The 27,716-nt window shown below is 42.4% G+C and overlaps 1 protein-coding gene across 5 annotated transcripts in view; it reads right to left on the reverse strand.

The window, feature by feature from the left end:
* Positions 1 to 25,762, reverse strand: part of METTL24 (methyltransferase like 24) — a 172,736-nt gene extending 146,974 nt beyond the window's left edge. For 4 of the 5 annotated variants that reach the window (XM_016956145.3, XM_054686891.1, XM_054686890.2 and 1 more), the window contains exon 1: positions 25,321 to 25,724. In XM_016956145.3, coding sequence (XP_016811634.1) covers positions 25,321 to 25,638 — 318 coding nt within the window. In that variant the 5' untranslated portion in view covers positions 25,639 to 25,724. Of the gene's footprint in view, positions 1 to 25,320 lie in introns of all 5 variants that reach the window. The other variant, XM_001154509.7, reaches the window with a different exon arrangement.
* Positions 25,763 to 27,716: the final 1,954 nt, after the last annotated feature.

Raw genomic sequence — 27,716 nt, forward strand, 5'->3', positions numbered from 1 at the left:
CAGATGTCAAATTATGGGTTTCATTGAGGTAGCACATCAACCTGGAAAGGAGGGACGAGTTTCAGTTTTCTTATGAAAGTAAGTTTATATAAGAATGTTTCGGCCGGGCACGGTGGTTCAGGCCTGTAATCCTAGAGTTTTGGGAGGCTGAGGTGGGAGGATCACCTAAGGCTAGGAGTTCAAGACCAGCCTGGGCAACAAAGCAAGACCCTCATCTCTATGAAAAGTTACAAAATTAGCCAAGTGTGGTGGTACACTCCTGTAGTCCCAGCTGCTTGGGAGGCTGAGGTAGGAGGATCGCTTGAGCCCAGGAATTCAAGGTTACAGTGAGCCATGGTTGCACCACTGCACTCTATCCTGGGCAACAGAAGGACAACATTTATCGAAAAAAAAAAAAAGCAAGTGTGCCTAGGAAAGCAAAGGGAATTTAGAAAAACACTAACCATATTTGTAAGGATTATCTCTCTCTCTCTCTGCCTCTTCTTGTCTCTGTCTGTCTCTCTCATACACCCTGCCTCCACATGTATACACACCCTATTCAAAATACGTAAGGTTACCTGGACTTTCTGAAACTCAGAATCCTAAAAGTTTAACATCATCTGAATCAACACCAATCTGCTATGTTCATCGACTTACTTCAGTCAGTTACCCTTCCCCCAAACATTTACCAGCCCTGAGACATCAGTGTATTCAGGAGGAAGGTCTGCTGCACCCCTATAAACCCATTTCAAAGATGCTTGGGATCCTGAGTTGCTATTAAAACCAAAGGGAAATGGGGGTTGGCAGAGGGTGGGGAGGACATAAAAGCCACCAGTTTGCTCCAGTTAATGCTTCTTGCCTTGAAATTTTGTCTGTCGATATTTGTAAACCGTGTTTTTATTTGAGATTTGTATTTTATTGGCATATTTTTCACTTGATTTTTATTTTATTATATTATTATTTATTTATGTATTTTTTGAGGGGAGTCTTGCTCAGGCTAGAGTGCAGTGACATGATCTCGCTCACTACAACCTCTGCCTCCCAGATTCAAGTGATTCTCCTGCCTCAGCTTCCCGAGTAGCTGGGATTACAGGTGGGTGCTAATTTCTGTATTTTTAGTAGAGATGGAGTTTCACCATGTTGGCCAGGCTGGTCTCAAGCTCCTGACCTCAAATGATCTGCCCAACTCGGCCTCCCAAAGTTCTGGGATTACAGGCGTAAGCCACCACGCCCGGCCTTGATTTTTAACCTATGTTACTTTGAATACTTCTTTTGTATACAGCACTTAGTTGATTTAATTTTATAAACTTTTCCCTTCAATAGTTATATTTCTTGATAACTGACACACTTAAGTGCATTTACATTACTTTATTTATACTTTTATTTTGAGGCTTTTCTTTTTATTTTTCCCATCCACTCTCTACATGTTGTCATTCTCAGATTTTCTGTATTTCATCATTTTTAATAAGAGTAATTTAGAAGTTATATATTCTATTTTCATTTTAGAGTACTGTTCTCTATAAGTAAATAAGCCAGACAGAAAAAAAGTGGGGAGAGGAATGGAGACGAGAACAGGAAAAGGGGGGCCTGAGAGAAAACAGAGGAAAGGGGGGTCTTCCCGCAACATCTGCACAGCAATCTCCATCTTCCCCACAAGAGAACCTGCAACCCAGGGGGTCCACAGGGCTCCCCGAGGTCTCTTTGGTGGCTCTCAGCCCACATCAGTCTCAACTTCATTCAAACCAGGGAATGTGTTTCCTTTCCAGGCTTTAAACCAGAAGTCATTTTTATCACAGAAAAGAATTAAAATGCCTCACCTAGTCAGCAAGTGCAGGAGAACAGGGATCGTGGCAGAAATAATGCATCCCAGAGGCCACAGAGAGCAGCCAAAACACAGAGCAGCAGCATCCCACAGCCACCCCAAAGGCTGACAAGGGGACAGAGGCCACACGTGGCACAGGACATTGATGGGAAGCAAAGCCTTTCTTGGAAACCAGTTGTAGACACTGGATGGTGCTTGAATCCTCTCCTCTGAGACAGGACAAAAGCAAGCAGGACATAAAGTGCTCTGCCATGAGTAGACAGGCCCAGGGGTTGGGGGATGGGGGAGAGCAAAGCCACACACCATTTATCACATGGTTAAAGAGTAGCAGCGGTTTCCTCATGAGGCTATCACATCCCACTGAATATGTCATTGGTTGCACATAACCGTGCATGTATACATATATGTATTTCTCAGTTCTCAGCATTCATTCATCCATTAACTCTTTTGTCATTTTCATATTGTTCATGTTTCATACTGACCTATCCTACTCTCTTGCCATTTGACAGTGATACAGTATTTGGTAGTCTCAGTAAATCCTACCTGACAATTACAGATAACGCTCTGGTTCCAGGACATTCCTTGCATGATTCTATATTTATAGAACATTTTTCTGTCTGAATGCACTATAAGTTATAGTGGCTGACAAGTTAGGAGAAGCCACATAAAAGCTTCTTTTGAATCTCTGGGAAGCTGCCACCAGGGCAGAACAAGGCAGGCAGAGTCGACTGGAGTCCTCTGGAACCAAAAGTATTTCAACCTCAACCCTAAATGGAAGGAAAAATCCACAGTCTTTATTACAAAGTGGCCTTTTTCAGGGACATGAAGAATTGCTGAAGGAAGCAGACCTTTTTGGAAGTCAATCCATTCTGATTGGGTTTGCTGCTGTGGAACTCTCTGGACTCAGGATTCTTTGGTGAATGGGAGCAAGAATCTCCAAGGTTAGAAGCGAAGCTGCCAAAGTGGCAACTGACCTCGGCCCAGGCCCCTCTCCCCATTTCAGATTGGAAATAACGAGAGTACAAGTGACAAACTGTACAACATAGCAGATCTAAGCGGATGAAATCTCGAATATATTTCTTAATTGTATGAGAAATGACTAATATTCCTTTCATTAAAGAAAAACAACCTTCCATCCATAAGTAAAAACTTAAAATGAAAAAAGCAGTTACAGAATACAAAAGACACAAACAATTTCAAGCTTTAAATTTTACTTGCTTTGTACTTGTAGGGAATCATTGTTTTTTTTTTATGAAAAAAATGTTTAAGACTAGGGTTTCACTATATTGCCCAGGCTAGACTTGAACTCCTGGACTCAAGTAATCCTCCTGCCTCAGCCTCCCAAGTAGCTGGGCCTACACTGCACCTATTGTACTGGTAGGGGGTCTTTGCATTAAAAGAGACCTTAATAATAATCAAGACTAGCTGCTTCATATTATAATTGAAGAAAACGAAGTTCAGAGAGGTGAAATGACATGGCAAAGTCACCCAGGTAGGAGGTGACAGTGATGGATTCTGGCCCAGGCCTCTAGGCTGCTGGTCCCATACTTGCTCCACTACCCCATGCTGCCTCCAACCCAGGTCTGAGTTTTATCTTCCCCAAAGCTAGTTGATAATATAGACATGGCATGCCCAGTAGTACTTCAGAAAGGATTCCCAGGTAAAAACCAAAATGGCTGTCTTGCACTGATAAACTCAGTGCAACAGGTAAGAAATCCATGAAATTCTTTCTCCAGAAGATACAGAACACACTAAAAAGTTCACTAGTGGTTCTGAAAATGTCATGGAGGATAAATCCTTAGTAAGTTAGAAAGGAGGATTAGAATGCGTCATGGGAAAGGATTTGGGCCTTTCTGATGAGTGGCAGTGGTATATGTAAGTAGAGACAGGGGCCAGCCCAAGTCCCTGAATGACAGCAACAAGCTGAGGCCTTGCTTGTCATCCCTACCAACCCACACTGGCCATGTAGCATAGCAAGAAATAAAAGTTCTTCATTTTAATCCACTGAAATTTGAAATCAAACACCCACATGAATGTTTGTTACTGCATCATAACCTAGCCTATCCTGATTCATGCAAGCACCTACTAAAAGGCACTCGATAAAAGATGGTTATCAGCTGGGCGCGGTGGCTCACGCCTGTAATCCCAGCACTTTGGGAGGCCGAGGTGGGCGGATCACGAGGTCAGGAGATAGAGACCATCCTGGCTAACACGGTGAAAACCCGTCTCTACTAAAAATACAAAAAATTAGGCAGGCATGGTGGTGGGCACCTGTAGCCCCAGCTACTTGGGAGGCTGAGGCAGGAGAATGGGTGAACCCAGGAGGCGGGGCTTGCAGTGAGCTGAGATCGCGCCACTGCACTCCAGCCTGGGCGACACAGCAAGACTCCGCCTCAAAAAAAAAAAAAAAAAAAAAAAGATGGTTATCATTTGCTGGCGAGGTTGCAGAGAAAAGGGAACACTTATACACTGTCGGTGGGAGTGAAAATTAGTTCAACCGTTAGGGAAGGCAGTGTGGTGATGCCTCAAAGAGCTAAAAGTAGAACTAATATTCAACCCAGCAATCGCATTATTGGGTATGTACCCAGAGGAATATAAATCATTCTACCATAAAGACACATGCACGTGAATGTTCACCACATCACTATTCACAATAGCAAAGACATGGAATCAACCTAAATACCCATGAGTGACAGGCTGGATAAAGAAAATGTGGTACATATACACCATGAAATACTATGCAGCCATAAAACAGAACAAGATCATATCTTTTGCAGGAACATAGATGGAGCTGGAGGCCATTATCCTTATCAAACTAATGCAGGAACAGAAAACCAAATACTGCATGTTCTCACTTAGAAGTGGGAGCTAAATGATGAGAACTCATAGGCACAAAGGAGGGAAGAGCAGATACTGGGGTCTACTTGAGGGTCGAGGGTTGGAGAAGGGAGAAGAATGGAAAAATAACTATTGGGTACTAGGCTCAATACTTGGGTGATGAAATAATCTGTACAACAAACCCTCATTATATGAGTTTACCTATGTAACAAACCTTCACATGTACCCTAGAACCTAAAATAAAAGTTAGAAAAAAAGAGTGCACAGAATAATAAAAAAGAGGTGGTTATCATTATGAATGTACCCCTACAGCACTTTCCCAGTGCCACACCATCAGAGATTGAATGGTAGGCTAGAACAGACCATTGGTCTTATGCAGATTCTTGGATAGGGAAAGAAAAGTATAACCAAGGACAAGTCAGTGTCAAGATCAGATTCAGGGAAGTTAGGAAGTGCCCAGATAGACCATAAGGAAATTCCAGTTACAAAACAAATCTTGTTGCATCATGACCCTAACATACTTTTCCTCCTGCCCAGAATTCTCCCGCTTATTCACTAGTCAGTTCAGATTCCACTTATTCTTCAGACTCTAGTTTTAGTTCCACATATTCCCTCAAATTTCTTAATCCTTCAAGCCTCTACTATGTGCAAAATAGACCATGCAAAGCAGGTGCTTCAGCAATTATTACTTTTACTTCCCATTTTATACTTAATCAAACATTTGGTAAAATCTGTTTCAAGTGTGTCAATCTTGTTTCTCTAACCAGACTACAAGCCCTGTGAAGATGCCATGTGTTTTACTGCTTTTACAGTCCCCCACAGAAATGATTCCAAGGGACATTTTTACACTGATTTAAATGCCAGGGAGGAAAGAACATGATATAATCCTCAGGGCTGAGGACAATTTGTTTTAATGACTTTGGAAGAAAGAAGGGAAATTCACTAACTGGACTTTATAGTAATACCTTAATCTAGCTAAATATACATACTCTTTCTTTCGGTGGAAATAAATTATTATAAACCCTACATGTTGGCTGGGTGTGGTGGCTCACACCTGTAATCCCAGCACTTTGGGAGGCTGAGGTGGGTGGATCACCTGAGGTCGGGAGTTTGAGACCAACCTGGCCAACATGGGCAAAACCCTATCTCTACTAAAAATACAAAAATTAGCTGGGCGTGATGGTGCATGCCTGTAATACCAGCTACTCAGGAAGCTGAGGCCGGAGAATCACTTGAGTCTGGGAGGTGGAGGTTGCAGTGAGCTGAGATCATGCCACTGCCCTCCAGCCTGGGCAACAGAGCAAGATTCTGTCTCAAAAAACAAAGCCAAAGCAAAACAACAGTAACAAAATCCCCTACGTGTCTTTGATTCAGCTTTGTTCAAATTAAAATTAAAACCAGAGATGGCAAGTAGTTTAGCAGGAACCCTGAGAAAAACTACAAGGAAGCATTTTTGAGAATTTAAAACACTTCATTAAAAATTAGCATTTGTTTTAATAGATTAAAAAGTTAAGTATTTACATAGCAGTTATCATAAACTTTAAGCTAAATCTGTATAAGTTCTCTACTTGAAATCATTAAGGTTAGGTTTTGTCCAAATCATTTAACAGCACTGAGCTAATTAGTCTATAATATTGAAAGTTAGCTTTCATAATTCCAAAGACTGTTTGTATGTAACCTTGCAACTATCGATATTTGTTACTGCAAATTTTATTGGTTAAATGCAGAAAAAGTAGTTGGTAAAGGTGAAGATGAAAACAGTGTTTGTCATGGGAGGTTGATCCCACAGAGATGACCTCCCAGAGATAACCTCCTGGTCATAACTGTTCTGGTCTACTTCTAATCATTCATCCTGGATAGTGATGTTGTGCAGATTCTCTTAAAGTTAAGTAAGTGCATTCCTCCTTATAGGAATTTATTTTACAAGTAAAATAAAGTAGCTTCAGTGTACCTTAAAACATGGTGCCACAACTTTTCTTTTCTTCAACATATATTGCAGTACAAGCACTCTTAATCTGTCTCTACAAAACCAATTCAGAATTTTCCCTATCTGTGTACTCCTGCAGCTAACAGCTTGGTTCATTCTCCCCCTAGGAGTCATTTGGCTTGCTCCCAAACCAGTTTCTATCAGTTGTACAAGTTATTGAAATGACATAATTTAATTGAAAATTAGGTAAACCAATGAAATGTGTGCATAGAAAGAAAATGAGTTCTTTTTCCTATGAAAAAACAAGTCAATAAAAGCTATGTGCCATTTCTAAATACTGTGCATTAGGTATGGGTGAGGTAACTGCAAAAAAGAATAACAAAATCACTAAAATCTGGAGGTGTTCTGCACTTAGACTATTTTACAAGTGTCAGATTCTTGCTCCACTTTAAAGAAACCAAAACTGGGAAGGGTGGGTGATATAGTATAGATGGCTTTGGGCAAGAAAGATCAGAACTCCAGCCAGGGGCAATACACACAACAAAAGATTGGCAAACAAATGTACACGTATATGTTTTCAGTTAAAATAGATGGTCTATGTATATGTTTTTGTGATTCACTGTTTCAATCATATTTTATTGTATATAACTGACCAATTACTACAGATTGGTGACTTTGGATATGGGGCTTCTACTCAACTTGTCAATTAAACAATTGTAGAGATGACACAAGTGTATAGCTAGAGACAGTGCCATGTTATTAATTAACTTAGAAGATGTCAGAGTAATGTTGGTGCCTAGCTGGAGGAATACGAACATAAACCAGGATGTGGACAAGGTTGAAGAGATGACCCATAACTTCCTTTATATTTATTTTCTCAAGAAGCTATGAATTTTCCCACCTTTAAAGACTGTTTTAGCATTCATCATTTTAACAGCATAGAACAAGCACTTATTTACAAATGAAACAACACAAAAATCAATAGGAGGGAGGAACCACTGGCTACTATCCTGAAAAGAAAACACAGCTCTTCTTCAAGGTCTAACTTAAGGAGTCCAGGGCGCTCACACATCTGGCACAAGGAGGATGGAGCTAGGCCAGGCCTGGGTTGCTGAGGGGCAGGGGCATGGGGGTGGAGAGGAGGGGTCCTGACTCTAGGGGCTGTTGTCCAGGACAGTAGGTCCACCTCCTGAGGGTTCAGCCCAGCCAGCAGTGAAGTGATTCCGGGAGAGAGAAGCCCATCACACTGGGGCAGCTCTCAGTTAAAGATGAACACCAGTTACTGAACTCTCTACCCCAAGTTTAGAAATCAACCATCACAACCATCCCTGGCCATGTCTTAACCTGGCACTCATGCCTCCCTGCCAGAGTGGTCCATCACAGGAGCCCTGGGCTAGGGGAGACCTAGGTATCTGTAATCTGAAAACTCCTATGGCCGATTCTGACCCACTCTTCATGAGCGACCTTCATGAGGATCATGAATATGCTGAAATCAACTGCAAATGAATGTGCATGTGTGCAAATGTTCAGTATTCTGGAGCACTTGTCCACAGCTTCCATCAAATTGTTTTCATCAAAATTTTGTAACTCAAAAGCATGGAGAACCACTGTTCTGAACTCCGTTCAAGTCTTCACCGTCCTGGTTATCTCCACAGTACGGAGGAAATCTGAGATGAGGCTGAACACAGCATTCCCCCGTACACAGCCTTCCTGCTGTACGTTCTCTATTTTTTTTTCCAGACTCCAATCTGTTCCTCTTTCTTCACTTCTATTTTTACACTGAAAAGTTTGGATTTCAAAATAACTATAACCTAAGAATTCCTCAGATAAAAGACACAGAAAAGTAAATTTCCAATTTCCCTTACCCTACTTCTCACATTCCTGTATGGTTTTATTATTAAAACTTTTTTTTTTTCAAAAAAATGAAGGGCACTTTATGTCTGTTTTTCCTATTAAGTTAATGGCTTGAACAAATATACACATATTTATTTTAATTGTCAGCATCATGGCTTACCTATGTTTTTAAAATAACAAATTATACATATAGATGGCACTCTTTTCTCCTGTGTCTTGTCTCAACACATGACCATAACAAGAAAGGATACAATGTTGTATGTGTTAAACAGGCTCCAATCTGTGCTGGTAGTTTGGTTTTACAAATAAGAACATTCCCTGTCCAGGAATAAGGCCCAGGCATTTGGATTTTCCAAAACAACTCTCTGTAACCAGGATATCCAAATAAATTCAAGCATTTCAATTTCAAAACTGATGTAGCTATCTGCTCCTGACTGAGGTTCCTCTAAGTGCACATTAGTTAAATAAGCCATTTTCTGCTATTTCTGAGCAAAATGAATATTCACTATTCAAAAGGACATGCCCTATCCTAATTATATAACCAGTTCAAATTTTTTTTAAGAAATGTAAGATATACTTGAAATTCTAACCTGACAAAATTGCTGAAATTAAGCTTTAAGATATATTCGTTCATTTGGAAAATGTCTAAGAAGCCTTAATATCAAACCTAAAATGTATAGTAATTAACATATTTTTCTGAGATCCAGATTTCAGCATAGAGGCAGTCTCAGTATAAAGCAGAAAGAACATGGAATCTGACCTCATCTGACCTGGATTATAATCGCAATTTATCTCAATCCAGTAATTTAACCAGATTTCTTCTTGGTAGAATGGACATAACGTCCATCTCACTCACAAGGCTATGATGAGAATCACTTGGGATAACAACAGAGCAAGCCTTTGTAGGCTGGGAAGAGCTATTTAAAAGCAAGATACTGTAGCTGCTGTTCCCTTTTTAACGCAAAAGCCCTCCAAAATGCATAGGATGCTTCTGGCACACAAGTCATTAGAATGAGGTGACAACAGTCATCTGAGTGAGAATGAAGGTGAGAAAGAAGGGCCAAGGTAGCTGAAATCCTTAGCAGAACAAGCGCTCCCTTGTATAAGAGGTGCAATGGGCTGACAGCTTCCTGGCCACATCTTTTGACAACCCCCTGGTGGTCAGTGTCAGTGCTTTGTGCAAAAAGCTAATGCACTAGGAGGTCAGCAAGCTCACAGTGATGGCAGCTTGAGGCTCTCTCTGCTCTGGCAAACAGCAAGCTCCTATGTTTCTAATGCAGGGCTGTGTGTATCTGATTCTGCAATGCGTCTGCCATGCCTGGGGAGCTGTTGGGAGAGGGAGCACCATGAAGTTCACCAGCAGCCAGAAGAAGATTCCTGAGAGGCCAAGCCAAGTGCTACCTAGAGAGGCCAGCATGTGGGCTCCACATTTCTGCTGAAGACGCCTGTGCCCACAAGTGAGTACCATCAGGCTGAGGTCCCAGGGTACGCTCACAGTTCATTTCTCTTTATCTGAACAGAGAATATCATGTACTTTCACACCTGTCATGCATTCCATGGGCTTCTGCGCATTTTTGAAAAACGGAGATATGATTCACATGCCACAAAATTTACTATTTTAAATTTACCATTTCACTGTGGCTTTTAGTATATATACAGCTTGTGCAACTGACACCATTATCTAATTCCAGAATACTTTCATCACCCCAAAAAGAAACTCCGTTCCTAGTAGCAGTTGCTTCCCATTCCCCTCTACCCCCAGCCTCTGGCAACCACTAATCTACTTTCTGTCTCTCTAGATTTGCCTATTCTGGACATTTCATTAAAAAATGAGTAATGCAATATGTGGCCTTTTGTGATTGCTTTTACTTAGCATTAGGTTTCAAGGTCCATCCATGTTGTAGCATGTATCAGTGCTTCATCCCTTTTTATAGTTGAGTAAGTTTCCCCTGTATGGGTATACCACATCTTGTGTACCCATTCGTCAGCTGATAGACATTTGGATGGTTTCCAACTTTTGGCTACTATGGATAATGACCCTATGAATAATCATGGACAAGTTTCGTGTAAACATGTTTTCAGTTATCTTAGGTATATACCTGGAATGCAATTGCTGGGTCATTTCTGAGCACTTTTGAACCCTAAAGTTTATGTCATCACCCTCCGTGTACCCATTTCCATGGCAGATAGAAATAAATATAGTTCATCAGGAACCCCAAAAGCCAAAGGAGAAAATGAAGACAGGAAGAAAGGGAAAAAGGGGTTCTGCATGAAGCAATATATTGCTGCTCTCAAAGTACCACTAATAATATATTTCCCCTGTACCATAACACAGCAGTAGCCATAGCTAGGATGAGGGGACCAGCACTGGGCCTAAGTTGGCACAATCCTCTTAATAATAAGAACAATGAACATATAATGAGTGCTTCCTATGGACAAGGCACTGTGCTGAGCACATTTTATGAACTGTCTAGTAGTAGAGAGGAAAGGAGAAACAGGATTATTGAAAACAAACACTCACTGCAGCCAATTCTGCCTTCTGCCAGAGTGGCATAATTCATGCCTAGGACAGGCCTGGAAGGAAAGGGGAAAACAGAGGAAGCTAAATTGCCTGAGGAAGAAAATGACATTTATTTGCTAGAGTCAGGTAGGGAGTAGGGGTGTTGAAGGCCTGAAAATGGAAAAGGGATTGATGTGTAGATAAGAGAATGCAGGAACAATGGAGCAGGGGCCTAAGAAGAAAATACAGCCTGTAAGAAACCCCAATGGCCAAGAAAACTTTAATCAGTTTTAGTTGATTTCTGTTTTGAACCATGTTGATATTTTCCTCCTTTTCCCTGAGACCTTCAGTAAGGCCTGTGTTGGTGTCACTCTGGAAGATTAGAGAAGCGGGCAGTGCAGAGCGAAGAGGAGACAGCAGTGGCCAGAGGTGAAACACTGAGGTAGCAGCAGAAATTCAAAGAAAGATGACCAGGAAAGGTAAGCCCCATTATTATCAGAATATTGGAGGGAAGAAAAGGTACTGAACTTTTAGTACATGGCTCAAGCCATTTTAAGTATTAGGGGAAAGGGTGACCCCAGAAGCTGGAAGAGATGAGGTCACCTGACTTTCATACTGTAATCTGCCCAACAATGCAACGGTTATGTTATAAAGGTGGGTAACAGGGAGTAGGAGGCAAATCCAAGATTTACCACTTCAATGTTCACTGCATGACAATGGACTCATGACCTTCGAGACTTTGCGGTGCCATTCCCATAAATGGTCAGAAAGTCCCAAAACATTCTCAGTGCCCTATGGAAGTCAAGGACTGTTCTCATGCTGCAAATGAAAAAAACTCTAGCACGAGAGTCTCCTGGACATGACTGGGTCCACTGAAGTTTTTTCTCACCCACCCTCCTGCAACAGTCACAGCTAAGGGGCCCTGAGGCCACTTCTGTAGCAGGGGTTGACAAAAATTTTCTGAAAAAAGCCACACAGTAAATACTTTAAACTTTGTGAGCCAAGAAGCAAAATCAAGAATATTATTAATAAATAGGTAGTTATATAAAAAGATAAATTTCTACAACTTTTATTGATGAAATAAAAAAATAATAATTGTGCACAAATTTTAGTAATACAGATCTGTTAATGAGAAGAATGAAATTTATTGATAGCAAATCCATTGGGGTATATACCCGGAATGTATATACCCCAAGTTAGTGTTTCCCAAGCAATGGGGAAAGGATTCTCTATTCAATAAATGTTGTGGCATAACTGGCTAGCCATATACAGAAGACTGAAACTAGGCCCCTTCCTTGTACCATACACAAAAATCAACTAAAGATGGATTAAAGCCTTAAATGTCAATCCTATAACTATAAAACTCTGGAAGACAGCCTAGGCAATACTATCCTGGACACAGGAACGAGCAAAGACTTCATGACAAAAACGCCAAAAGCAAACGCAACGAAAGCAAAAATTGACAAATGGGATCTACTTAAACTTAAGAGCTTCTGCATAGCAAAAGAAACTATCAACAGAGTTAGCAAACAACCTGTAGAGGATGGGAGAAAATGCCTGCAAACTGTGCATCTGACATAGGTCTAATATCCAGCATCTATGAGGAACTTACATTTATAAGAAAAAAACAGCCCCATTAAAAAGTGGGCAAAGGTCATGAACAGACATTTCTCTAAAGAAGATTTACATGCAGCCAGCAAGCATATGAAAAAAAAATCTCAATATTACGGATCAGTAGAGAAATGTAAATCAAAACCACAATGAGATACCATCTCACACCAGTAAGAAGGCTATTATTAAAAAGTCAAAAAGTAACATGCTGGCAAGGTTATGGAGAAAAAGGAACATTTATACACGGTTGGTGGGAGTGTAAATGAGTTCAACCATTGTGAAAAGCAGTGTGGCGATTCCTCAAAGAGCTAAAAGCAGAACTACCATTCAACGCAGCAAAACCATTATTGGGTTTGTACCCAGAGGAATATAAATCATTCTACCATAAAGACACATGCACATGAATGTTCATTGCAGCCCTATTCACAATAGCAAAGACATGGAATCAACCTAAATGCCCATCAGTGATAGACTGGATAAAGTAAATGTGGTACATATACACCATGGACTGTTGGGCAGCCATAAAAAAGAATGAGATCATGTCTTTTGCAGGAACATGAAGGGAGCTGGAGGCCATTACTGTTAGTAAACTAATACAGGAACAGAAAACCAAATACCGTATATTCTCACTTGTAAATGGGAGCTAATGATGAAAACTCATAGACACAAAGAAGAGAACAATAGACACTGACTGGGACCTACTTGAGGGTGGAGGATGAGGGGAGGGAGAGGAGCAGAAAAAATAACTATTCAGTACCAGGCTTAGTGCCTGGTTGTCAAAATAATCTGTACAACAAGCCCCCATGACACAAGTTTACCTGTATAACAAACCTGCACATGTACCCCAGAACCTGAAACAAAAGTTATAAACAAAACAAAAAACAAAGTTAGTTTTTCCTAACATCAAACCGATTACAAATGTTCATCTGTAGAAACCATTCTTAGCTTATGGGCCATACATAAGCTACATGTGGTTCTCAACTTCTGTTCTGCAGCCACTGTTACCTGAAGCAAAGTGAATGCTGGGTTATCTGTGTAAAGAGTCTGTAATGCAATACCCTGATTCGGAAATTAGACACCTCAAATGGACTTTCAAGTAGCGCTTGAAAGATCCAGCTGTTCCTCAAACCCATTGGTCTATACCCAGTGATAGAAACAACCATTCTTTCAGCCAGTATTTCCTGAGAACCTACTATGTGCCAGAACTATCATAGTCACTGGGGATATCATGGTGAGTAAGACAGATGAGCTCCCTGCCTTCATAGGGAATGACTGCAAACAAAAGTTAAAGCAAGAAAAAATTGTCAGAGAGCGGTAATGCTATGGAGAAAACAAGAGACTATATTGGAGGAGTAGGGATAGGGAGCTACTTCAGGTGATACAGTGTAATAAGCAGTTCCTTTGTCCCTATATTATTCTCTCTCTCTTTTTTTTTTTTTGAGATGGAGTCTCACTCTGTCACCCAGCAGGCTGGAGTGCAATGGCATGATTTTGGCTCACTGCAACCTCCACCTCCCCGGTTCAAGTGATTCTCCTGCCTCAGCCTCCCAAGTAGCTGGGATTACAGGCATGTGCCATCACGCCCAGCTAATTTTTGTATATTTAGTAGAGACAGAGTTTCACTATGTTGGTCAGGCTGGTCTCGAACTCCTGATCTCAAGTCATCCACCCACCTCAGCCTCCCAAAGTGCTGGGATTACAGGCGTGAGTCAGCGCACATGGCCATCAATCCTTTTTTTCAATCAGACATTTGTATTTTTTCCAGTATGATGGAGGTGAAATAGAAATCTCACTGTGTTTTGATTTTCTTCCCCTTATTAATCATCGTTATATGTAAATACATTTTTTTTTGACTTTTCAGGTTTCCTCTTCTATTAATCCCTGACTGATTTCTTGTTTATTTTTCTGTTCAGTTTTCTTTTTCACTTTGATGGCGTTCTTTTAAAATTTTGGACATTGATCCTTTATTGGTGCTATACATTGTAGATATCCTTGCCCAGACTATGACTTGTCTTTTAACTTTGTAGTGCCTCTTGTTTACAAGATTTTAATTTTTATCTGGTAAAGAATCCACTGTATATGAGAATTGGTTGTTAGCTCCCTTCTCAGCAGGCAAATATAGAAAAAAGCCTGGATTTTAAGTTTAAACCTTCACTTCATGCCTTATAGCTGTGTCTTGCCCAAATTTATTAAAGTGTTGAGCCCTGACTTCCCTGTCTGCAAAATGAGAACAATTCCTACCTCACGGTTTTGTTTTGAGAATTAAATGAAAAAATATATGCAACTCTCCTAGTACAGTAGGCCCCTCCTACCCCACTCTTAAATTATAAGCTGCTTGAAGGAATTATATTCCGCATAAAACCATGTGCAACACTGATACTTAGACTTTATTGTGTTGACTGAGTTTATCTTTAAAATGCATATAAAGTACCAAGTATAATGATATGCACTTAATTGACTAAAATGTGGAAGACAAGACTGGAAAAACAATTTAGCAATTAGCTCCTTAACCCACAATTGCTCCAACTGGCCTCCCTTGAACTAAAGAGGTAACAGAGGAGTGGTAGTAAGTGACCCAGTTAATAGGAAATTTGTAAACATTCTTTCGAGGGAAAATGGTATTTAAAAAGCCTGGAATCCCATTTATACTGTCAATCCTACTATGGACCAAAATCATTGAACAGCATGTTGTAAAAGATATTTGTAATTAGCTTTGAGAGGAAAAAAAATCACAAACTAATGTGAACAATAAGCCTCAACCAATTTCATAATAAATGAGTTATATGGGGAATACATTTATAATACAAACACTAACAAAAATATACTAGTTATGGCTAGCTTTTATTTCAGATTAAAAAGAAAAATTCCAACTCCTCTGATCCCTGAGCATATTATATATGCATTACGTTTCAAGAATAATAAAATAAATATTTAAAATTGCAGTGAACATTGGGCTTTACCCACCACAAGCACACACATCTATACATTTTTGGTACTCACAGGCCAGTGCCCCAGCTGGAAACACAAGGCTGAACACAGATCATATTCATTGACTGAACTCTTTCCATGTGAACACCTGCAAGGTGCTTTCACCTTCCTGCTCTCGTTTCATCTTCACGACAACCCTGTGAGTTAAGTATTAGTAACTTTTTTTCAAAGGAAGAAACTCAAGTTCAGAGAGGATATGCCACTTGTCCATATCCACTAAGCAAGGGAGCAGAATTTAAACTGCTGACTGCAAGTATGAAAATATGAGCCCATCTTATAGATGAAGCTGCACCATACTGAAGTATTTTCATGAAATTTGTAAAACCATGTAAACAGGACTCCTAGATCCCACGTATTACTTTCACTGACTTCTCCCATACGCTACTCCCGAAACTGCTGAAGGAAGAGGCCCCCTTCTATGGCCTAATTACTCTGAGCTCAATGAGCATGTATTTTGCTAATCAGGATTTTTAAGTGATTGTGCTCTAGTCAAAGTACATGAAAAATAAACTAAAATGACTTGCTGTTGCATTGTGCACAATAGCAAATGCTATAAAACACGAATATTGCCTCTGATTTGGGGACGGATTCTGAAAACATGTTTGGAGGTCGTTCAACCAGCTCCAACTAAAAATGAGTAAGTGATGGCCGTGAAGATGGATTGACTTGGAGTCTGATTCATCTCATCAGAGGCCTTTGGCCCACTTACACTCATGGCTTTATTTATTCAAATAATTTGCTTTATTCCACCCCCCTAGAGAAAAAGACCAGCAGACCATCATCCCACCCCTGCTCTGTGCAAAGAATCTAACATAAACAATGTCAACAAGAATCATTGCATTTAACAAACTCCAGGATGCACCACGGCACTGTTTGTAAGATGTAAATGGAGTCTTGTTTTAGTTCACTGTTCTGCTAAATTCAGGTGTCTGCTTCATTTTAGATCTCGGTCCCCTGAAAAGAGGCTCCCGTGAGCGAACGTGAAACATGACCTAGACGATGTCCATTTAGACACGGATGATTGAAGGGTTACTATACTGTGGTGACCGCTGGCATTGCTTGCTACCCATCTCCAACTCTCTGACTATGGCACACAGCAGGATGGTCCCTCTAGCATTGGGTGGGACTGAGCAACTGGCTCTGACCATTGGATTGTGAGCAGAGGCAATGTGTGTTGCTTCCAGGCTAGAGCTTTTAATAATGCCATGCAAAGATCCTCCAGAGCATTCACCCCTCTGCCAAGGTGACCAGCAATGTTCCAGATGGCAGTCACACTGCTAGCATGGGGTCCAGAGAGATGCAGTGACAGCACAGAGCAGCACCCTACACCTGCAACAGATATCTGGCACAAGCAAGAAATAAACCTCTGCTAGCATGAGTCCGGAGCATTGTTTGTGACCACAGCATAAACTGGCCCCTCCCACCTAATGCCTCAGGCGCATGGTGCCATGAAAAAGGGCTTGGTGTTGATTAAATTGAGTTGATCTAGTAATAAGTTAGCAGATTGGTGTGATTTAGTATCTGAAGTAAAATGTTATTATCTTGTCAGGGAAAGGTCCTTCAGCCCTTAGTTCACTTGGGCCCCAATCACCATGTTCCAAAATCTGTATTAAATAGACCTAAGCAAAATTGAAAAGGAAAAGTTACAGTTGTAACCTTCCAAACTGCCAGCTCTAATTTATTGGTCTGCCAAGGTTCTTAGTTGTAAACAATAGAAACTACCCTGGCTAGTTAAGCAGAAAAGGATTGATTAAAGATTTATTAGCTTACAGAATCTCAAGGGCAGGAATACCACCTCCAGACATGCCAGTGTAGATGACATAGCTTCACTGCTGGGCATGGACACCACCCTGAGCTCTGGATGCCTCTGATAGAACCTCGGCCACTGAGCTACTCTGTGGCCCTTGTGCCACCTGCTTTGCATCTGTAGGGTATAATCCAAACTCTCATGCAGGTGTGTCTAAATGGTGAAGCCTAGGTCACATGAATGCACTTTGGGTGCAAAGACAAGTGGCAATTATTTTTTGTTTTGTTTCTTAGAAAGGCAGAGAATTCCTCACACACGGGAAAGATATTCAAAGGTGTGACCAAAAAGAATAGTAAATACTCACTATATCTGTGGTAGTGCCTAATATGGATAACTAAGGTCTTCAGTGCTCATTTTAGTCATAATCAACTTCCAGAGCCTTCCTGGTCCCTGCAGCTCTTCTTTTTCTCTCCAGGAGGGTTTCAATCAATCCTTGTTTGTATTAGTTTCAGTTGGGTCTGCCACTTGCAACCCAGAGAGTCCTAACTGATACAGAAATAATCATGCATTAAAGTATTCCAGGCTAGCCAGTTGCAAGGGGGGCTGTGAATATTCAGATGCCCTGAAGAAATTTTCAGATTTTTTTTTCCTGCAAGGTAACTATGCATGACAGAAAAAAAAAAATCAAAGAATATGAGACTCTAAGTTTGGTTTGAGAACCCTAATTGGGATCATGGGCTAAATACTGATACTTACGTTCTCTACTAAAAGTCCTCGAAATGGGGGCCGGGTGCGGTGACTCACATCCGTAATCCCAAAACTTTGGGAGGCCAAGGTGGGAGGATTACTTGAGCCCAGCAGTTCAAGGCCAGCCTGAGCAACATAGTGAGACCCTGTCTCAATAAAATAAAATAAAATAAAATAAAATAAAATAAAATAAAAAATTAGGCCAGGCTCAGTGGCTCATGCCTGTAATCCCAGCACTTTGAGACGCTGAGGCAGGCAGATCACTAGGTCAGGAGTTTGAGACCAGCCTGGCCAACAGAGTGAAACCCCATCTCTACTAAAAATACAAAAAATTAGCTGGGCGTGGTGGCAGGCGCCTGTAATCCCAGCTACTTGGGAGGCTGAGGCAGGAGAATCACTTGAACCCAGGAGGTGGAGGTTGCAGTGAGCCGAGATCGCGCCACTGCACTCCAGCCCGGGTGACAGTGCTGTAGTACCAGTTACTTGGGAGGCCTGAGTTGGGAGGTCGAGGCTGCAGCGAGCCATGATCGCACCACTGCACTCCAGCCTGGGCAACAGGGTAAGACCCTGTCTCTAAAAAAATAAACAAATAAGTAAAAAATTAATCAATGTCTTCACAAATAACTTTTTACTTTAAAAAATATTACATATACCTAGATCTTGTAGGCGTATATTCACTAAATTAAAAATGTCAGTAGTATATCCAAAGTGCCAACTTATTGCCAATGCTACTTGGAAATAAGGCTATCTATAAGACTACATGTAGATAGAGAAATAGTTAATGTTAAAGAAAGATAGAGCTAGCTAGATGGGTATAGACATATGTATATTCACACACACACACATTGATGTTAGGGTCTAGGATTAGTAAAACCAAAGCTACCCTATACTCTGTTTCTAGGTGCTCAAGTCCAAGGGTTGGTTGAAATAATAGAATAAAATATGATAAAAACAAAAACCTAAGGGCAAAACTGCATAAAAATTATACCAAATACTTAAGGCATGCCAAGGACTTAACTTCTTAGGGTAACTTAAAGTTTCTCTTTTCTCTAAGAATGGCTTCCAGGATAGGGCAGGCGCCCTTGGCCTTTGTTTAGGTCAAGTGGCCTGAGCTGGCTGATCCAGGGTGAATGTCAAAGAGACCAAGCCCTGGAATCCAGTGAGGTGACCTGTATTATAATAGCACTTGAGGGAGAAGATCAAAGAATTCAGAAAGCTGGGATTTCCGTAACAGCCCTATTCCTTCTCTCTTCCACATGGCAGTCATTAACTCTTCCTCCAATTCAGTGAGAAATCCCAAGGTTTCCCAATAAATTTAATTCTAAAAAAATTTAATTGTTAATTATTATAGGCACATACAGTTGTTTATTTTTTAATTCTTTTTTTCTTCCTTTTTTGTTTAAGTTAGGCTAGAGCCCAGTTCCTGTTCATAACCAAAAGAATGTTAGGTTAACTAAGTCTATTCCCCTACGATCTTACCCTCCCCAGTATCCAGCTACAGCCTTAGGTAACTCATCTTCCTTAACGGGAGCAATTTAAAAGGACCTTTGGCTTTTCTGAACCGAGTAGTCATGTGCCATGCCGTCACTGAGCTTAGCAACCTTAGCCTTGATTGTCACTTTTTAGGAAAATAATTGCTAATTTTAACAACCTCTGTCTTATAGTTGTAACTTCAAATGCCTTCAGAGATCAGACAGGTGAGGTAAATGGAGAGAATGGTGAGCTGGACCTCACTGGACTCACTATATGCCCCATATAAAGATATTTATGTTCAAATACTTAAAACACTGTGTGGTTCAAATAAAATTCGTGGGCCAAATTTACCTCCTGAACTGTCAACAAGCAACCCACCTTGCTATTGGTTTATATTACATATGGGTCTAGATTATAAGGCTCTTGAAATTCAATTTTCATTCAATTATTTGAACAGGATAAAAATGTTTCTTGCACAGCAAATTTTCGTATCTTTTTTTTTTTTATCAGAACATAAGACATTAATGGAGCTCATGTGAGGTATCTAGAGGACCCAAGTGGTGTTTTTAAAAGAAGCTTATCAATGCTGGCAGATTCCTGCCTCGGTGTGTGTCCCACGGTAAGTAAAACAGGCTCATGTTACTTTCTATGAACCACAGAACAAAGCACGCCAAACTCCTTAGAAGCACAAGGACTCCAAAAGTATTACAGCACAGATGGAAAAACTCAAATGCCTACCCTTGACAGTCTTTGGTTTAACTACTTGACCTGATTCTCTTCACAGACTAAAAAGGAAATCCAATTCTATTTGAGAAAACTGACAAGACATTCTTTTCCTTGGAGAAAATGGACTGGGACAAATTACACACAAAAAGCTGAAATCTCCACCACCAGTGGTTGAAAAACAATCGAGCCTCCATTAGCAGTTCCTTTGCCCACAGAATGCTCTCTGAGGAACTACGGGGTTTGGAAAAAGTGCAGGCCTCTATTCTTCATCCACGACACATCAAAGTTGTAATAAAAACCTGCTTCTCTTTGTGCGACTAAGCAACTGCTATTTCACACCCACATATTGCTGGAGCTTATTCAATTACCCTCAATGACTTTGTTTAAAATGAAAATGCTTTGCCTCCTAAGGACAGTGTGAGAGGACTGATTAATGTTGCTCCCTGAGGAACAGAAGTGTAGGTACACAGGCAAAAACCTGAGGAGCTAGAAACTACTGCTGGGCCATGTTTCACAAGCAATTCAAACTTATCTTCAAGTATTTTGTAAAGAATAAGGACTCTTAAGGCAGTTAGACATATCAGGGGGCATCCCATACCATTTTTCCTCTTTCTTCTTGATGACAATCACAGAATTAGAAAACTAAGAAGATGACAAGAAGTGAGAAAGAAAAACCAAATTTTGCCATATGGTTTTTCAGGAGAAGAGGCAACAGTTCTTTTTTTTTTTTTTTTTCCGCCTGACACATGGTTCCAAAAGATCTGTAACTAACGAACCAAGCCAGCACATTGCTGGGTTCTGGAGCTCTGTGACTCAGAAGTCACTTTTCTATCCAACATATTAAATGTCAAGTAAAATATATCCGATAAGAGAGATGAAACTTTTTCGGGAAGCTTGGCCACTGAGTGAGTGTCTCTCTTTTGCAAATGGGCCCTGTATGTTGCATCTGTCTTTTAGGTGGATTGCCAACCTATAAGAGATAAAACATCCACCCAAGAGCTGCATTAAAAAGCATAAATCATGAAGACCATATCTAGTCCTCTATAAATCCCTTCAAAAAGAACTTTATCTGTAATCATAGTAAAGGTCTGTTTCATTTAAGAAAGAAAAAAAAACCCAAACAGAAACACATGCAGATAGAAAACAGAGAGAAAATAAAAGAATCACAGTGGTATTTTTATGCATGCATAGTATGCGAAATTTGGAGATGAAGAGTCCCGACAGAATGCTTAAAGAATCTGTAATACACAAGAATATATAGGTTCCAGGGTGGGCATAATCAAAAAGGGCAGTATTTATCCATCATCTGTCATTGGCTCTCATTTTGCAAAGCTTGAAAATTAGAACCCCTGATGTCAAAAGATCTGAAAATATTTAGAGCTAGTTCTTGCATGGCTCCATGAAGAAGGGGACGAGGAAAGAAAGAATTATATGAGGACTACACTTCACTACTCTTTTTTATAGCAGATTGTTTTCTTTAAGAGGAGCATAAGCTGTGATTAAAGTGGCAGAATTTTGGTGCCTCTAACACCTGGAATGGAAGCAGAGTAACAAGAAATACTTGGCAACCCAATTATTTCATGCAGGTTTTCATCTACCCAGAAAGCTGTCCTCAAAATAGAATGGAACTTTTTCTCCTTTATCAATCTGGGAGGTGCCTGGGGCAAAGTAACCAAGAACCTAAGAATATTGTTGATCAGTATTCTCAACAAACAAAATCTAAATACACTGTGATCCAAGGAGTTTAACAAATAGCTTCCTAATTTTATTTCAATTACTTAATGGTACATTCAGCTTACATTACACTGCTGTCTTGATGTGAGGCAGAAAAGAAACAAGACTTGTCCCTAGAGAGATATGGGGTTATTGAGCTTTGTTCCCAGAAGTGGGAGGATGGATTAGATAACTGATCTTTCTATAGTTTTAAGGAATATTTTAATTCAACTGTGAAATAATGGGAGAATAAAACAAATTCAAGATCAACACTATCTAGGGATTTGGGAAGGTTAGATGTATATCCCGAAAATAATAGCTAGCGAGAAGGAAATCTAAGAAAATGTTTACCTTAGGAGACTAAAAACTTAATATTTTAGAAATAGCAAAAGGCCCATTTATTTCTTATAAATTTTTAACCAAAGACATTTACAGTTACTGAATAGGCTGAAATAGTAAGATTCTTATACTTTCACATACTGGGGTCTCAGGAGTAAACATTTACTAGGGGTCACTATGGGAAATGCAATCCTTCCCATCAAGAACAACTGTGGAGACAAAACATTCCATCCGAAATGGATTATCAGGCCTCAACTTGTACAAAGCAATGCACAAATCAGACTCTTTCTGTTGTCATTCCAAGTGGGGGAGGGGTCAGCATGAAGCAGGGTTGCTATGGGAAGGTTTCTGGGCTATGAACCTTGACCTGAGGAATGTCCAAGGGTGAAAAGGGCAGGAGTCATAAGAAAGGGGGATGGGGCCTTGCAGGTAGAGGAGTCAGCATAAGCCACCTTTGTAGGTTACAGTGAATGACGTTTGGAGACTGTCTGAGGCTAAAAACCTGGGTCCTACTGTAGAAAGCAAAGCTACCATTACTGAGAGCTAAACATGCCAGGCACAAAGCTAAACATTTCCTTTACTTTTTTCCCTAATTTAATTGTAATAAAACTGAGCCCCAGGCCACAGGCTCGGATTGCTTCTCTTTGTTAGCCACACTCACTTCCTAGATGACCACATACGATCTCTCAGTTTTAGTGCCATTTGTACTTGGATGATTCTCAAATCACCACCTTCAGCCTGGACATCTCCTCCAAGCTCTGGACTCACACGTCCGGTTGCCTATTTGACATTTTCACATGCATGCCTGAAGGATATCTTAAACTGAATTCCTGCTTTCCATCTATCCCCCAAACAAAACAAACAAGAGAGAAATAACTGCTCCTCCTCATCCACCTTCCAAACACATCCAGAAACCAACCACTTCTCACCACCTCCACACCTACCACAGCAAGCCACCCCCATCTCCAGCCTGAATCACTGTGGCAGCCTCCTAGCTCCTAGCAGGGATGAGTGTGAACCTCCCCTCCAGCGCCCCACTGAGTCTATGCATTCCAAACCTGTCCTTTGTAGGACAGGCTCCAGCCATCAGTACTGTCGTTTGAGGTACAGACAAAGAGTTAAGAGTAATTATTTGACAGATGACAGCAGAAACAACAGATGATGAGTGAATCTAAAAGGAAAACTGCAGGGAGGGGTTGAGGGTGTCAAGGATGGAACATTTGAGGACATCCAGAGGGGAATAAAAGAAGCCCCACTCTTAAGAAACATCACAGTGTTGGCCTGGCGCAGTGGCTCACGCCTGTAATTCCAGCACTTTGGGGGATTGAGGCGGGTGGGTCACTTGAGGTCAGGAGTTCGATACCAGCCTGGCCAACATGGTGAAACCCCATCTCTATTAAAAATACAAAAATTAGCCCGGCGTGGTGGTGCACACCTGTAATCCCAGCTACTCGGTAGGCTGAGCCAGAAGAATCGCTTGAACCCGGGAGGCGGAAGTGGCAGTGAGCCAAGATCAAGCCACTGTACTCCAGCCTGGGCGACACAGCAAGACTCTGGCTCAAATAAAAAAAAAAAAAAAGAAAGAAAAGAAAAGAAAGAAACATCACATTGTAACTCAAATATGTCCCCCGCCTTGAGCAGCCTTTCTTGACTCCCCAGGCAGAGCTGAAGGCCTCAATTACAGGATTGGAAATCACCGGATGCCTGTGCTAAGAGCCTCCCCCACGAGAATCTGAACTTGTTTTGTGCCTCCAGCACCAGATGCCTACCTGGTAAGCCCTTGGCAAAACTGTGCTGAATGTTTAACATGGTATCACGGACAGTGAATTAGGAACTTGGAGAGGAAGTGGCTGCTTTCTTCTGGAAGAGCTAATCAAGACTTTACACAGGAGGTGAGGTTTGCGAGATAGAAAAAGGTATTTCAGTTTATCCAGGAAGTTAGCACGATGGCCCAGCAAGGAACAGCAGTGGTGTGGAAAGACGGAGGGCGAGGCCCGAAGGAAGCGAGGAAGGGAAGCCCGGCAGGAGTGCTGGGTTGTGGTGCTGAAAAGTAGGCTAGCACTGGGCAGCCGAAGACAGCAGCGAGGCAAAGGAAGAGTTGTTCCCTCCCCTCCAGGACCGGTGATGGGAAGCGGGGTGGAGGTTGGGGTGGATGTCTAAAAGAAACGAGGAACAGCCGGGCAACGGAAAGTAGTTGCTTTGGAGAACGTGGTTGAGGCTGGAAAGCAGGAGTTGATGGGTAAAAGGATGAGGAGAGCTCATACCTGTAGTTCTTTTCATTTCCATGTACGACGCAAATTACCGAGCTCCAGAAAGGAGATGAGCCCAAAACCTTAACAATCAGAGGCTAAAAATGGACTAATCAATGAGGTGTAAGCCAAGAAGTTAATGAGGTAGGAGGCACAACACGGTCGAGAGTTATAAGACAAACCCAGGTTATTACTTGGGTCCTCGAGGATCCAATTAACTTCTCATTAAGTGGGGCTGGGTGCTCGGCTTCTCAGCTGGCGCCAGCCTCCCAGCCCCCAGCCAACGCCTGGAATGAGACTCCAGGGAAATTCGGCCAGCTGGTGGATCTTCAGCGAGATGAAGGCAGTGGCGTGGATAGGCCATTCACGGCGATACCCACCCAACTCTGTCCAGGCCTTAAGCAGAAGGCTGGGAGCAGCACAGCACATCAATGGCAGCCACAACGCCTTCCTTTCCCTTTCCCTGCCTATCACGCAAACACTCCCCTACTAAAGTGTACCCTCCGTGAGAACAGGGCTCCGTCCTTCTTCACGGGATGCGCGGAGCCTAGAAGGGCGCCCGGCCACGGCGACGCCCAAGTACTGGCTGAATAGTGAATGAACTCCGCTTGGCCGCACTTCAGTCTATCTGGGCACTGAAAGATGCGACCCGTGGAGCCGCCTAAGAGAGCACAGGGGGAAGAGAAGAAGCGGAAGCCTCCGGAGGTCCCAGCGAGGCGGCCTGCGGGACCTGAGCGCCGGGCTCCGTAGCGCGGTCGGGAGGGGGCTTCTGGTCCCAGGCCCAAGACCGACCGCTTTGCAACTGACCTTCCGGCGGGGGCGCCCGCGCGGGGCACAGCAGCCAGGCTCCGGCGTCCCGCTCCCGCCGCCCCCCGGCGGCGCCCGGCGACCGCTGCGCACGTAGGTCACCTGCCTCCTGCTGGCGCCGCGCGGCTGGCCCGGCGCGGGCGGCAGGTGCGGCCCAGGTGGCCGCCAGGCCGGGCCCGGCGGGGCGCTGCGGGTGGGGGACCCGGGCCCGGCGCGCCGCAGCTCTGCGCAGAGCCGCAGGCCGAGCAACAGCGCGGCCCCGAGTAGACACCGGCGCAGGACGCCGCAGCCCCTCCCGGGCGGCCTCTCCCGGGCCATGGCGCTACACTCGGGGTCCCGCGGGCCGCGCCTGGCCGGCAGCAGGGATGTAGCCCCACAGGCCGGAGCGGCCAACTGTGGGAACTCCCCCGCGGGCCGGGGTGCGGGCTCGGACCCGCCTCCCTCCCTCCCGACCGAGGAAGCCCCAGCGTAACCTTATCCTGCCCTGCCGAGCGCGCACCGCCGCTGGAACGGTGGTGGGCCGAACGCGGTCACAGGGGGCCCTCTCCGCCCCTCCGGAGGTGCCAGGGCCCGGCTGTGCAGGGTCCCTCAAGAGGTGCCCTCCGCCCCGGCCTCCAAAGCCTGACGGAGCTGAAAGACATAGGGCCAGAAAAAGCGCATTCCTAACGGGATCCCGGGCCATAACTTCATTTTCTGGTATTAGTGTTGTTGGAGAAACACAGGAGGAGGGTAGGTGAGCATACAAGGAACAGTCAAGCAGTTTGCACCATTAAGCACAATATAAAAATAAATAGCACTTATGCCCGGGCTTACAACTTCTCTCTCTCTCTCAAGAAAGAAAGGGATTGGGGGGCGAAGAGAATAGCACTCAATGCAGAATAATCAAATTAGAGTTATTCTATGTCTAAATTCTGCCTGAAGCCAATTCGTGCTTTCTTTCCGTGTTATGAAATGTGTGGGGGTGAAGAAGAAGAGGGAAAAAGCCAGCTAAGACATCTGACAGCGGGTTGGTGAGGAGGGGGGAGAGAGAACAGAAGTTACCATGGCATGATGTAAATCAAATTAATTTAGCTCCAAACACACACCTCCCTGCTGTCTCGCAGAAATACAGAGGGACAAATTTATCTTTCGGCAAAATGCTCCCCAGCTGGTATTTCCATCACCACCTTGACCTTAATTAATCAGACTGAACTCTCACAGCCTGAAGTCCAGTGGTGGATGTTCCATTTTCAATTGTTAGTAGAATCCTTTCCCACAACCCATTTGGGGTGGGTTTGGGTTTTAGGTTTGAGTTTGGGTTTAGATTTTTTTAAGCTGTAATCACTTTTCTTTTTTTCCTTGCTTTACTCTTGCATTTTCCATGCTTCCATGGGAGACTGCGCCTGCAGACCTATCCTCTTCCCCCGTAACAGCCTACAGCATGGACAAGAGAGAACAAATATGGGGCCCTACCCCCCTGCCCTTTTGAATGTTGGGTATTTTCCGTAGGGAGCCCTCGTCTCTAAAATCCTCTTCCCTTCCTGGCTTAAGAAAGACCCAATTTATTCCCTGCTAGTGAACAAAGCACTTGGGCTGTTTCTCTACATTTAACAAAATATCTCCACCCAGTCTAGTCCACCCCCTGGCCACACCAGATCTTCAGGCTCCTGAACGTTCCATTAGGATTGACTTTTGCTTTTTTCTTAGATGAGTCCAGGGGATATTGCAGATGGGTTCTATTTTAACAAATTTAAACAAGTACGAGTTTTTCCTTACACAAACTGAGAGCCAGCCTCACATCCTGTGACTATTTACTTGAACTGTGTTTGAACCAGGACCCTGCTGTTCAAGCACTATGAGACTTTCAACAAAGTACTGGACTTCTCTGAGTTTCCGTTTTCCCATGAATAAACAGATCTATATATATGGCAGGATTATAAATGTTGCATAAAATATTATATGTTTCATGCCCAAATAATACCTGGCTCACAGAAGGATCTCAATAGTAATTATTTTGTTATTTAGCATTGAAGAAAATCCTGGATGTTGTCATGAAAAACAAAAAGTAAGCATTGATTCCAAAGTGGGCAAAGATAAAGTATAAGGAAATTTACAAATAATTTATACAGTATTCTCTGGAATTCAGAGTACCCAATAATTTCAAGAAAATAACAATCATCAAGAAACGAACTCTGTTAAGTTGTATAAGGCTCTTTAAGACAGAGTTTGTAGGGTGCTTGATAAACCTGGATTGGTAGTGTCTGATGTAGACTTTGCTGGAAGTTTTATTTTCTATGCAGTCAACATAGTGCCGCTAACTAGAGAAGTCATATTTTGAAGATCGTGGTGCCACTAGTGCGTACCCTCTGCTCCTCTGTTGAGTTTCTCTCTGGGGGTGGGTGGGGAAGCATAAGCAC

This window comes from Pan troglodytes, chromosome 5, assembly GCF_028858775.2.
Source record: "Pan troglodytes isolate AG18354 chromosome 5, NHGRI_mPanTro3-v2.0_pri, whole genome shotgun sequence".
NCBI lineage: Eukaryota > Metazoa > Chordata > Mammalia > Primates > Hominidae > Pan > Pan troglodytes.